At 55.0% G+C, this 13,480-nt stretch overlaps 1 protein-coding gene across 1 annotated transcript in view; it reads left to right on the forward strand.

The window, feature by feature from the left end:
- Positions 1 to 7,808, forward strand: part of SUGP1 (SURP and G-patch domain containing 1) — a 58,917-nt gene extending 51,109 nt beyond the window's left edge. Inside the window, exons 9-14 of the mRNA XM_006147093.2 lie at positions 1,138 to 1,244; positions 3,604 to 3,781; positions 4,331 to 4,437; positions 5,832 to 5,977; positions 7,215 to 7,344; positions 7,653 to 7,808. Coding sequence (XP_006147155.1) covers positions 1,138 to 1,244; positions 3,604 to 3,781; positions 4,331 to 4,437; positions 5,832 to 5,977; positions 7,215 to 7,344; positions 7,653 to 7,679 — 695 coding nt within the window. The 3' untranslated portion in view covers positions 7,680 to 7,808. The remainder of the gene's footprint in view (positions 1 to 1,137; positions 1,245 to 3,603; positions 3,782 to 4,330; positions 4,438 to 5,831; positions 5,978 to 7,214; positions 7,345 to 7,652) is intronic.
- The last annotated feature ends 5,672 nt before the right edge of the window (positions 7,809 to 13,480 follow it).

The following is a 13,480-nucleotide window of genomic DNA, read 5'->3' on the forward strand; positions in this document are numbered from 1 at the left end:
GGGGGGGGGAAAAAAAAAAACTCTCAAAAAAAAAAATTTTATTTAACTTTATTTATTTATTTAAAGAATTACTTATTTTAATTAATTTATTCATTTATTTTAATTTGACCAGAGAGAGACACATAGAGAGTTAGAGAGAGAAAGTGAGAAAGCAAGTCACCAGGTCTGGGACCCGAACCACTGTCGGCCATGTGGGAGAGTATAGCACCTTAACCACCATGCCACCTGCTGATCCTATTTATTTATTTATTTATTTTTGGGAGAAGTTTTTGCTATAGGGCGTGTGTGCTCACCAGAAAGACAGAGACAAAAAGCGGGAAATCACCCTCCAGGGGGGATGGCCATGCTGCAGTCCCTTCTCCTCCATTCTCCTCTCAGGATCTTGGGCACATATGCACACACACCCGGCGTGAGTTTAAGCCACCAGGTCCGGGACTCGAACCACAGTCGACTACATGGGAGTTCAGCAACATAGCCATGACACTAACTGCTGGCCCCTATTTATTTTATGTTAATTTGGCCAGAGAGGGACAGAGCAAGAGAGCGAGAGTGAGAGCCAAAGGAAGTGAGAAAACAAACCGCTAGGTCCGGGTCTCAAACCGCAGTCAGCCATGTGGGAGTCCAGCGCCTTTAACCACCACGCCACCTGCTGGCCCCCCAGATCCTTTTGTGTGTGTGTGTGTGTGTGTGTGTGTGTGTGTGTGCCATCCCTCTTCTGCCATTCTCTTCTCAGGACTTCAAGCACGCACACACAACCTTCAAGCTGCCAAGTCTGGGACTCGAACGGAGATTGGCCGTGTGCGAAGCCACCCCCTTCACTACCACACACCACCTGCTGGGCCTGACCCTGAACCTTTGATTTTTTATATTTGCCTCTGTCTCACTGGGGAGCATGGAGCCCGCCTGGAGAGGTCACAAGGGAGTAAAGCACCAGTACATGCGACAGCACCCAGCGTGGCCCCCACAGTCCTCACATAAAATGTGGCATGGACCATCGTGACCCAAGGGCCCTGCCGTGCAGTGGGCCCTGCCCCCAGTTCCTCGGACAATAACGCATGGACTCCATGACCCACTCCAGAGAGGGACCTTGGACCCCGTGTGGGTGGTCACTGACGGCTCTGTGCCTTTGGTTTCCAGTTCAGGACCTCAAGGGGCTCGGCTACGAGAAGGGGAAGCCTGTGGGTCTGGTGGGCGTCACGGAGCTGTCGGACGCCCAGAAGAAGCAGCTGAAGGAGCAGCAGGAGGTAGGGTCGCGAAGATGGGGCCAGAGGTGCCAGCGGAGCGTTCTGCTGAGCCGCTGGGCTGGGCGGAGCCTGTGGGCAGTGGGAGGCTCCTAGGGCAGGGCTCCCCTCCTCGGTGACATGTCAGCCCCAGGGTCCCCTCCAGTCTGCAAAGAGCCCTAGTGACCTGCGCTCCACCGTTCCTTCCCATTGTGCTCATGGACTGGTCCCCAGGAAGGGTCTCCATTTACTTTTGTTCATTTCGTTGTTAGACTTTTTTTTTTTTTTAGAGGTTTTTGCTATAGGGCATGTGCACGCTCATCAGAAAGACAGAGAGAGACAGAAAGTGAGAAATCACCCCCCAGGGGGGATGGCCACGCCGCAATCCCTTCTCCTCCATTCTCCTCTCAGGATCTTGGGCACGCACGCACACGCGCCCGGCGTGAGTTTAAGCTACCGGGTCCAGGACTCGAACCATGGTTGGCTACATGGGAGTCCAGCGACGTAGCCATTACGCTAACTGCTGGTCCCTAGACTTTTTCGCTATAAGGCATGTGTACTCGCCAGAGACACAGAAAGAGAAAGTGAAAGATCACCTCCCTTCCCCCCCGCCTGGGGAAGATGGCCATGCTGCAGTCCCTCTTCCTCCATTCTCCTTCTGGGATTTTGGGCATGCACACACATGACTGGCATTGGTGTTTTGTTTTTTGGGGTTTTCAAAGATTTTGCTAAAGGGCACATGCACTCACCAGAGAGACAGGGAGACAGAAAGCAAGAAATCTCCCCCCAAGGGGGATGGATGGCCATGCCACGATCCTTTCTTCTCCGTTCTCCTCTTAAGATTTTGGGCACCCACACACTAAGCGCCTGGTGTGAATTTTAAGCCACTGGGTCCGGGACTTGAACTGTGGTTAATTGTGTAGGGGTCCAGTGACATAACCATTACACTATCCACTGGCCCCCTGGCATGGGATTCAAGCCCCGTCCAGGACTCTAACCACAGTCGGCCATGTGGTAGTCCGGTGCCCACTACGCCACCTGCTGTCCCCTCCACTTTTTTTTTTTAATATTTATTTATTTGTTCATTTTTATTTTTAATTCGATCGGAGATAGATACAGACAAAAAGTGAGAAAGCAAGCCACCACATCCAGGACTTGAACCGTGGTTGGCCATGTGGGACTGTCTAGCACCTTAACCACCATGCCACCTGCTGGTCCCCCCCTCCATTTATTGTTTCCCCCCTGTAGTTAGGGTCAGGACAGGACAGTCCCGGTTAGCAGAGAGCACCCCAGTGACCCAAGGGTCATGCTGCTGGTGTAGGCGCTCAGCTCAGCTCAGCTCGGAGCTTTGCAGCTGAGGGTGTGGCCCTGCCCTGGGCCTCTGAGGAGCTGCAGACACCTGTCTGTCCATCCCTGGGGGCACACCCCCTCCCCTAGCCCCACAGCCCCGTCATATGACCCTCAACCCCTATCGTTGACCCGGAATCACCCTCATTCAGCAGCTGAGAGGTCTTCCGTGCTCCACGGAGGGATTTAGGGCACCCAGGCGTGTCCTGACTGCTCGCTTAGATCCCTGCTCTCGTGTATGTCTAGGGGACCCAGTCAAGACCTGACCCAGGGGCTGACCTAGAATATGGGGGGGCAGCCATGCAAGGGAGGTGGGGGGGGGGTTCATTCTTGCACAGGGAGTGTGAGAGGGGCTGTCTTTCCACATGGGAAGTGAGAGAGGCTGGCCTTGCACAGGGGAGCTCAGGGAGGCCAGCTTTGCACAGGGGAGGTTGGGAGGCTGTCCTCATACAGGGTAGGTATGACAGGCTGGCCTTGCACCGCAGAGGTGAGGGGTCAGGTCTCACACAGGAGAGGTTGGGGAGCTGGTCTTGCACAGGGGAGCTGAGGGGGGCTGGCCTTAGCACAGGGGAAGTGAGCGGGCCTAGTTTTTTATTATTTTTTTGAGAGGTTTTTGCCATAAGGGTGTGTGCGCTCACCAGACAGACAGAGAGAGACAGACAGAAAGCGAGAAATCACCCCCCAGGGGGGATGGCCACGCCGCAATCCCTTCTCCTCCATTCTCCTCTCGGGATCTTGGGCACGCACGCACACGCGCCCGGTGTGAGTTTAAGCCACCGGGTCTGGGACTTGAACCGCGTCGGCTACGTGGGAGTCCAGCGACATAGCCATGACGCCAACTGCTGGCCCCAGACGGGCCTCGTCTTACACTAGGGGAACTGAGAGGGCTTGACCTTGCACAAGGAAGCTGAGGGGTCTGGCATTGCACAGGGGAGGTTGGGAGGCTGGTCTTGTACAGGGTGACGAGGAAGACAGATCTCTCGCACGGGAGAGCGGCCGGCCTGCTCACCGGTTGCGTGGCGCCCCCCTCCCCCAGATGCAGCAGATGTACGACATGATCATGCAGCACAAGCGGGCGATGCAGGACATGCAGCTGCTGTGGGAGAAGGCCGTGCAGCAGCACCAGCATGGCTACGACAGTGACGAGGAGGTGGACAGCGAGCTGGGCACCTGGGAGCACCAGCTGCGGCGCATGGAGATGGACAAGACGAGGGGTGCGTGGGGCAGGCCGGGCACCCCCACCCACCTGCCCGGGTTCAGCCGGGACTCGGCCTCTGTGCCCCAGTTCCCTCCACGGGTTACACGGGGACGGTGAGCTGCCCTGTGTTCCCAGAGGCAGGCAGGACTTGGGTCAGGGGCACGGGCCAGCACCTCCCTCCTGGAAGCCCCAATTCCCACCAGGACTTGAACCTGAACTCTTTTTCTTGAGAGGTTTTTGCTATAGGGCACATGCACTCGACAGACAGAGATAGAGAGACAGAAGGCAAGAAGTCACCCCCCAGGGGGGATGGCCATGCCGCAATCCCTTCTTCTCCATTCTCTCGGGATCCTGGGCACGCATGCACACGCGCCCTGCGTGAGTTTTAAGCCACCGGGTCCGGGATGCGAACCGCAGTCGACTACATGGGAGTCCAGCGACACAGCCATTATGCTAACTGCTGGTCCCGAGCCTGAGCTCTGAGAGCAACCCCTAACCCACCGCACCCCCTTCCTCCCCTCCCTCCCTCCCTCCTTCCTCTCACGGCTGCCGTGTCTCTGAGCAGAGTGGGCCGAGCAGCTGACGAAGATGGGCCGGGGCAAGCACTTCATCGGAGACTTCCTGCCCCCGGACGAGCTGGAGAAGTTCATGGAAACCTTCAAGGCTCTGAAGGTAAGCCAGGAGGGCCCCTGGCACTGGCCCTCCCTCAGCCACCTCCCCTTGCAGGCGCCCAAGGGAAACTCGGGTCCCCCCCCCCAACGTCCACAGCTGGAGCCAGCCCTCTCGCCTCCAGAGGCATCTGTTTATGACAGACGCCGTCTGTGCAGGGAATTAGCAAATAGCAGCGCAGCTGCTGCTGAAGACGCCGTTCCCGGAGCTGCCGTTCCCGGAGCTGCGGGGGAAACGCTGCTTCCAACCGAGCCAATTAAGCGCAGTTTAGAGACAAAAGCGTTTCCCTGGCAGAGAGGCAGAAGCCCCCGCAGGAGATGGGCTCGTGCGATGGCGTACGCGGCACGTCCCACCTCGTCCTTTTCACAAATCCATTTCGCACCCCATACTCTTCTCCAACTAGACGGTGACCTCATCGGTACATCTTTTTAGCACCCTATGCAATAACCCGTTCTCAGAACGTGAACGCAGGGCTTTGTTTTTGCTGCAGAATTGTGTGCGTTCACCAGAGAGAGAGGGGAAGTGAGAGATCACCCCTCGGGGGGATGGTGACACTGCAATCCCTTCTCTATTCTCCTCTCAGGATTTTGGGCACGCACGCACGTATGCCTGTTGTGATTTTTTTTTTTTTTTAAAGAATTATTTATTTCATTCCATTTGTTGTTGTTTCTTTTGTTTGTTTGTTTGGTTGGTTTTGTTTTGTTTTGTTTTGTTTTTTGACCAGACTGAGACAGAGAAAGGGAAAGTGAGAAAGCAAGCCGCCACGTCTGGGGCTCAAACCGCGGTCAGCTGTGTGAGTGTGAGGAGTCCAGCACCCTTAACCACCACACTGCCTGGCAGGCCCACACAGGGCTTTTCTTTTCTTACTTTTTTTTTTTTTTTTTTTGAGAGGTTTTTGCTATAAGGCACATGCACTCGCCAGACAGAGAGACAGAAAGCAAGAATTCCCCTCCCAGGGGGGATGGCCAGGCCGCAATCCCTTCTCCATTCTCCTCTCGGGGTCTTGGGCACACATGCACACATGCCTGGCGTGAGTTTTAAGCCACCGAGTCCGGGACGCAAACCGCAGTCGACTACACGGGAGTCCAGCAACATACCCATTAAGCTAACCACTAGTCCCGGGCTTTTCTTTACCGACGAACCAGTCCTCTTCCCTGTGGTAGATAAGGCTTTTGTAGCTTTCCCTTTTTGACCTGGCCGCCAGGGAGCTCATGCTGAGTTTGATGTAGAGGCACTGAGGACCCCGAGGAAAACCAGGAGCTCAGTCTGGTCTTGAGAAATCTGTGCTGTGGAGGGAGACAGATGAACAGGTGGTCCCAGCATCGAGGGAGGCCAGAGCTGGGGCCAGTGAATGGCCACAGCCGTGGTGGGTGACCGGCCACTTCCTTGCCCTGCAGGAGGGCCGTGAGCCCGACTACTCAGAGTACAAGGAGTTCAAGCTGACCGTGGAGAACATCGGCTACCAGATGCTGATGAAAATGGGCTGGAAGGAGGGCGAGGGGCTGGGCTCGGAGGGCCAAGGCATCAAGAACCCGGTCAACAAGTGAGTGCGTCCTGGGGAGACGGGCCAGGTGGGCAAGAGGGGTGAGAACAGGAAGTCAGGGGCTCCTCTGCTGCTTCCACCCCCCACTCCATTATATTAGAGTTTCCCCACTTTTTTTTTCCCTCTTTTTTTACATTTTTTGCCATCAGATGCATGTCCTCAATAGACACAGAGAGGGAATATAAGAAATCTCTTCCCGGGGGGGATGGCCACGCCACAACCCCGCTCCTCCATTCTCCTCAGGATTTTGAACATGCACCCAACATGGGTTTTTTTCCTTCTTCTTTTTCTTTTTTCTTTTTTTTTTTTTGGTGGGGTTTTTGCTATAGGGCGCAGGCACTCACCAGAGAGACAGAGAAAAGGCGAGAAATCACCCCCAGGAGGAATGGCCACGCCGCAATCCCTTCTCCTCCATTCTCCTCTCGGGATCTTGGGCACACATGCACACGCACCCGGCGTGAGTTTTAAGCCACCGGGTCCGGGACGCGAACCGCGGTCGACTACGTGGGAGTCCAGCGACATAGCCATTACGCCAACTGCTGGTTCCCGAGCTTTCCCTTTTTGATGAAGTGATTTCAATATCCCGATGCATACACCTTGCCAGGGACCAACAGTGCAGAGGGGTGTAGTCCTGGTTCTCCCCCTCATGGGGCTCCTTCCACTCATGGGTCTCCACAGGCCTGGGAGGGTTGGGGTGCATGGGGCGAGTCAGGTCAGGCCTCCTAGGGCCTGCTGGGCCTGCCTGGTGAAGGCCTCGCTTGAATTTCCTGTGAGCAAAAAGGAAACCAGTCCCAGAAACCAGCAGGGTCTCTCCCTCGCCCTGCACACCTCACGTTCTCCTGTGAGAGAGAGAGAGAGAGACCTCCCCCCACCAACAGTCATGCCATGATCCACCCCCAGTCTCTGCCAGCCCGGATCATGAGAATGGGCGTGCATCCGGGTGCTCAGGGAGGTCCTGGTTCATGAACTGAGGACCTTCCCTTTGTGGGTCCCATTGCATTCCCACCATGCCACAGCCTGGCTCCTAGAGCTGGGTTCGAACAGCGCTGGCCTGCAGTATCCACTCATCCTCCTTGAAGTTAGGGTGACAGACACGTCCCCGTGTACGTGTCCCCCAGTCCCCCTTGCTGAGCTGCTGGGGGTGCCGTTACCGAGCCCAGGGTTCAGGCCCGACACCCCCCTTCCCGCTGGCACCAGCCCAGCCCCGTGCTCACACGGCCCCGGTGCCTCCCTGCAGGGGCACTACGACGGTGGATGGCGCCGGCTTTGGCATCGACCGGCCAGCCGAGCTCTCTAAGGAAGACGACGAATACGAGGCCTTCCGCAAGAGGATGATGCTGGCCTACCGCTTCCGGCCCAACCCCCTGGTGCGTGGGTCCCCGAGTCCCCAACATGGCTTCCCGCGGGGGCCACGGTGGACTAGGGGGTGGCAGCGAAAGTAACAGAAAGGTCCCTCCGTCCCCGAATCCGAGGCCAGGTCTCACCTGAAACCCCCATCTGCTCTGCCTAAATCGGTCTCCCCCTCCAGGAGGCCTCTCCCCTCCCCTCCCGTCCCCAAAGCCTGCCCTGCTGTGTCCAGGCTGTGGGCTCGGCTGCCCCTCGCAGCGCCCAGGCAGGAGCTAACCGCCCCCCGCAGCACTGACCCCCTCTCCTTGGTCTCTCTCGTCTCCTGCAGAACAACCCCAGGCGGCCGTACTACTGACCTCCCGGAGAGACACCAGCCAACCTCCGAACGACTGTCTGGACTGTGGAACGTGCTCGCACTCCCACCTGCCCCTCCCGTGTCGGTTGCGAGTGTCGTCCGTGTATTAAAGTCCCCGTGCTCACCCGCCGCAGCAGCCTGGTCCTGCCTCAGCGCCAGCACCCCGTCCTGTTCCTGAGCAGCAGCGCCAGGCCCAGCCGGATGCTGTCTGGAAGGTTCCCCAGGGCCCAGGGAATCCGGAGCACCATCTGACCCCTTGTCTGCCCGGGCGACCTCTGTTTTCCCAGCCTGAATGGTGGCAGTGGAGGGGAGTGGCCAAGAGGGGAGAGAGAAAGCTTCCCTCAGCACCTTAAACCTCAGGGCGGTGGCCAGCCGAGACCTCGCCACACTGGGCCAGAGGGACATCGGGACGGTCCCGCCTAGATTGTCCTGCAGAAGGAAATTAGGGAGGCAGGTCCAGCAGGGTAGCCTTCTCCCCAGCCTGAGGGGCAGGTATACACAGTCGGAGCCCAACACACACAGCCAGCCCTGGTGGCAGTGCTCGCCGGGCCACTGCAGGGTCCGCTGGTGTGCTGGACACAGAGGTCCCTAGGCCTCGTGCCTCTGGGAGACATCAACACGGACAGATGGCCCCTGATTCATACGTCAGGCATCTTCTAGAGATGGGGAGGGTGTTTTTTGGTTTGTTTTCTTAAGATATTTGCCATAGGACATGTGTACTCTCCAGAGAGAGAGACACAGAGAGCGAAAGTGAGACATCACTCCCTCCCAGGGAGGATGGGCTGTCATTTCTCCATTCTCCTTTCCGCACACGTCCTTGGAGTGATTGTCAAGCCACCGGGTCCAGGACCGAAACCTCAAGTTATCCATGTGGGAGTCCAGTACCTTAACCACTACACTACCTGCTGCACCCAATGGGGGAGGCTTTTTTTTTTTTTTTTTTTTAACTTTTCTTAAAAGTATTTATTTAGGGACTGGCAGGTGGCATGGTGGTTAAAGATGCTGGACTCCATGGCCAACCGTGGTTCAGGTCCCGGACCTGGTGACTTGCTTTCTCACTTTTCTCTTTCTCTGTCTCCGTCTCTCTCTCTCTCCAATCAAACTGAAAATTAATAATAAAGTTAAAGGATTCTTTTACAATTTTTATTTAATTTTATTTATTGGAATGACTATTACGATTTGACCAGGGAGGCAGAGGAAAAGTGCCGCCAGGCCCAAGACTCAAACCCAGTCCAGTGACTTAACCACCACACCACCCGCTGGCCCAACGGGGGAGGCTTTGAAGGAGACGCGTGCCCTGACCTCCCACGTCTCCCCCAGGGCTGACGTCTCACGTCCGTGCAGAGACCAGCTGGGGAATCTCACTCCGCTGCAGCTGCCAAGGCAGCAGGTTGAACCGGGGACCTGGGAGTGGGCACCCCACGACTGTGCTGATCTCAACAGATGGAGGATCAAGGTCGGCACGCCACGACTGTGCTGATCTCAACACTTGGAGGATCAAGGCCCTGGAGTCTCTCCCAGTGCCCCACCCCCAAAACACACTCCCAGCAGGTGCCACCCAACCCCTGTGGGGACCAGCTGCTGCCCATTATTACTAATTTTTTTTTTTTAGAGATTTTTGCTATAGGGCGTGTGCGCTGGCCAGAGAGACAGAGACAGAGAGACAGAAAGCGAGAAATCACCCCCCAAGGGGGGATGGCCACGCCGCAATCCCTTCTCCTCCATTCTCCTCTCGGGCTCTTGGGCACGCACGCACACGCGCCCGGCGTGAGTTTAAGCCACCGGGTCCAGGACACGAACCGCGGTTGACCACGTGGGAGTCCAGCGGCATAGCCATTACGCCAATGGCTGGTCCCCTGCCCTCTCATGCTCAGCTGGAATGGGGTTTCTGGGCCAGCCAGCGTTCACACGGCCACTCAGCAAACACTGAACGCTGACCAAAGCCGATGGATGGGATGTGTCCCCTGTCTGCCGGGGACCAGGGTCGAGTCTGGTCCTGTACAGCCACAGCCGCTGCCTGAGCAACTGCAGATGTAGCCAAGACGAGCCAGAGCGCCGTGTGGAGACAGCGTCGGCGCCAGGAAGGTGCCAGATGCAGGGCCGAGCCCAGGCTGGCGTGACGTGTCACCCTGTATCCCCTCCATGGATGTCTGTGCCCATGTGAGCAACTGCCCAAAGGGCAGAAGGCCAGGATCCAGAGCACAAGGGTATATCTCTCGGGAGGTGACCCCGGGGCTTATTCCCAGGGCATCTCTCCATGAAGCCTGCATGACCTGGAGGCTTGCCAGGCACGGACCACGGACTTTACCCCCCCAGGCAGGAACAGGAAGCCTCCTGCCTGAGTGTGTGTGCAGGTGCGTCCTGGGCACCGTGCGAGGCCAGGCCCCTTTTCAAAACTAGACATAGATGTTCCTGTCCTGCGTGTGGAGGAGTCGGGTAGGGGTGGCAGGGTGGGCTGCCTGGAGGAGGGGACGCTGAGGTCTGCATTAAGAAACGAAGATACTGTTTGATATACATAGTGTTGTCACACTGCCCAGCATTGATGGATCCATAAGGATCATAGGTTCCCGGGTTGGCCTGTACACGCCGAATGTGTGTGTCTGTGAACCCGGCCAACTGGGAGGATAGGGCATGGGGCAGGGCAGGGCAAAAGGCCTTGATAAAGGTGCTTCACATTCTCCTGAAATAAACTTAAAAAGTTTTAAAAAATTTATAGGGGCCAGCAGTTAGCGTAATGGCTATGTCGCTGGACTCCCATGTAGTCGACCACAGTTCGCATCCCAGACCCGGTGGCTTAAACTCACACCGGGCGCGTGTGCGTGCGTGCCCAAGATCCCAAGAGGAGGTCCCTCCCCCCCCAAAATTTTATTTATTCATTTATTTTAATTTGACTAGAGATAGAGAGAGACACACACACACCAGAGAAAGTGAGAAAGCAAGCTGCCATGTCCAGGACTCAAACTGTGGTCTACCATGTGGGAGTGTCCAGTGCCTTAACTCACACAATCTGCTGGTCCCTGTTTTTGATTTTTTTTTTTTTTGGAGAGGTTTTTGCTATGGGGCACGTGTGCTCGCCAGAAAGAGAGAGACAGAGACCGAAAGTGAGAAATCACCCCCCAGGGGGGATGGCCATGCCGCAATCCCTTCTCCTTTCTCCTCTCGGGATATAGGGCACGCACACTCACGTGTCAGGTGAGAATTGAAGCCACCGGGTTCGGGACTCAAACCACAGTCGACTACATGGGAGTCCAGCAATGTAACCATTACGCCAACTGCTGGTCCCTGAATTTTTTTTGAAAGAATTTTTGCTATAAGGCACATGTACTTGCCAGAGAGACAGAGATACAGAGGCAAGAAATCATTCCCCAGAGGCGGGGCCATACCACAATCCCTTCTCCATTCTCGGGATTTGGGGCAGGCATGCACACACACATTCGGCGTTTTAAGACACCAGATCCAGGATTCAAACCACGGTCCACTATGTGGGAGTCCAGTGGTGTAACCATTATTTATTTTTAAATGTACTTGCCAGAGAGACAGAGATACAGAGGCAAGAAATCATTCCCCAGAGGCGGGGCCATACCACAATCCCTTCTCCATTCTCGGGATTTGGGGCAGGCATGCACACACACATTCGGCGTTTTAAGACACCAGATCCAGGATTCAAACCACGGTCCACTATGTGGGAGTCCAGTGGTGTAACCATTATTTATTTTTAAAGAGAGAGTTTTTGCTATAGAGCGTATGCACTCGCTGGAGTGAGAAAGCCAGAAATCACCCCCCAGGGGGGATGGCCACACCGCAATCCCTTCTCCTCCATTCTCCTCTCGGGATCTTGGGCACGCATGCACACGCGCCTGGTGTGATTTTTAAGCTGCAGACTCCAGGACTCAAAATGCAGTCAACTACGTGGGAGTCCAACGATGTAACCATTTTGCCATCTGCTGGTCTCTCTCTCTCTGTAATTTTTTTTTTTTTAAACAGAGATTAGGCCAGCAGGTGGCATGGTGGTTGAGGTGCTCGATTCCCATGTGGCTGATCATTTCAAGCCCTGGACCTGGTGGCTTGCTTCCTCACTCTCCTTCTCTCTCTGTCTCTTTCTCTCTCTGGCCAAATTAAAATGAATGGTTGAATAAATAAAAATGAATATTTTTTTAAGAAATAAGTAAATAAAACAAGAGAGAGGTCAGAATGTGGAAGAGGGGTCCATCTCAGAGTAAGCCTGTGGAGATTTTTGAACCATCAGAGTTCCGGAAGGTCAGCCAGAGGAACCTGAACTTCACAGCAATGGGCATTGGGGGCGGGAGAGGTCAAATCAACAGTCAGAAGATCCCCTTCTTGGGATCAGCAGTTAGTGTAATGGCTATGTCGCTGGACTTGCATATAGTCAACCGCGGTTCGAGTCCTGGACCCGGTGGTTTAAACTCGCCGGGCGCGTGTGTGTATGCGTGCCCAAGATCCCGAGAGGGGAAAGCGATTGCGTCGTGGCCATCCCCCCTGGGGGGTGATTTCTTGCTTTCTGTCTGTCTGGCGAGCACACGCACCCTATAAGCAAAAAAAAAACCTCTAAAAAAAAAAAAAGAAAAGAAAAGAAACAGTGAGGCTGTCTGGAGGGGTGACAGACAGATGGTCTTCTAATTCTCTCCCCACACTACAGGCCCTCAGCTCCCTGGTTTGAATCTCCCCTGGACCCTACTCAATCTCCCCCTTTCCTCTCAGCTGTTCCTAACCCTCCCTCTCCAGTTCCACCTCCCCTGACACTGCAACTCTCCTGTTTTCTTTTCTTTATTTTCATTATTATTATATTTTTGAGAGTTTTTTGCTATAGGGCACGTGCACTCGTCAGAAATACAGAGAGAGAGACAGAGAGACAGAAAGCGAGAAATCACCCCCCAGGGGGGATGGCCAATCCCTTCTCCTCCATTCTCCTCTCGGGATCTTGGGCACGCACGCACACGCGCCCGGCGTGAGTTTAAACTTCCAGGTCTGGGACTCGAACCATGGTCGACTACGCGGGAGTCCAGTGATGTAACCACTACACCATCAGCTGTTTCTCCTCCTGGCCTCTTTTCTGTTGTCCTACTCCCATGCCTGAGCCGTTCCCTTTGACAGGGGCTTCCTAGACTCTTCAGGTTGAAAGGAACCCCCTAACCCAGAGGGCACCCCAATGTTTAAATGTGCGGCTTCTGCCTGGAAATTTGAAGTGCCCTGAAGCTTTCTGAACTGGGGGAAAGGCAGTTCTTTCCCCTCACAGGCAATGCCCGCTTGATCATGGGTTCTAGGAGCAGAGGCTCTGGGGTATGTGGGGACCACCAGGTGGTGTAATGGTTAGGTTGCTGGACTCCCACACGGCCAACAGTGGTTCAAGTCCCGGACCCGGAGGCTTCATGTTCATGCTGGTTGTGTGCAAACGTACCAATTTTTTTTAAAAAAAGAATTATTCATTTATTTTTGGGACCAGCAGTTAGCGTAATAGCTATGTCACTGGACTCCCATGTAGTCGACTGCGGTTTGCGTCCCGGACCCGGTGGCTTAAAACTCACGCTGGGTGCGTGTATGTGCGTGTCCAAGATCCCAAAAAGAGAACAGGAAGGAAGGGATTGCGACGTGGCCACCCCCCTGGGGGGTGATTTCTCGCTTTCTGTCTCTCTGTCTCTCTCTCTCTGTCTGGTGAGCACACGCACCCTATAGCAAAAACCTCTCCAAAAAAAAAATACTAATAATAATTATTCATTTATTTTTAAAAGAATTATTTATTTGATTTTATTTATTTTAATTTGATTAGACAGAGAGACACAGAG

This window comes from Tupaia chinensis, unplaced genomic scaffold (genome assembly GCF_000334495.1).
Source record: "Tupaia chinensis unplaced genomic scaffold, TupChi_1.0 Scaffold000201_1, whole genome shotgun sequence".
Lineage (NCBI taxonomy): Eukaryota > Metazoa > Chordata > Mammalia > Scandentia > Tupaiidae > Tupaia > Tupaia belangeri.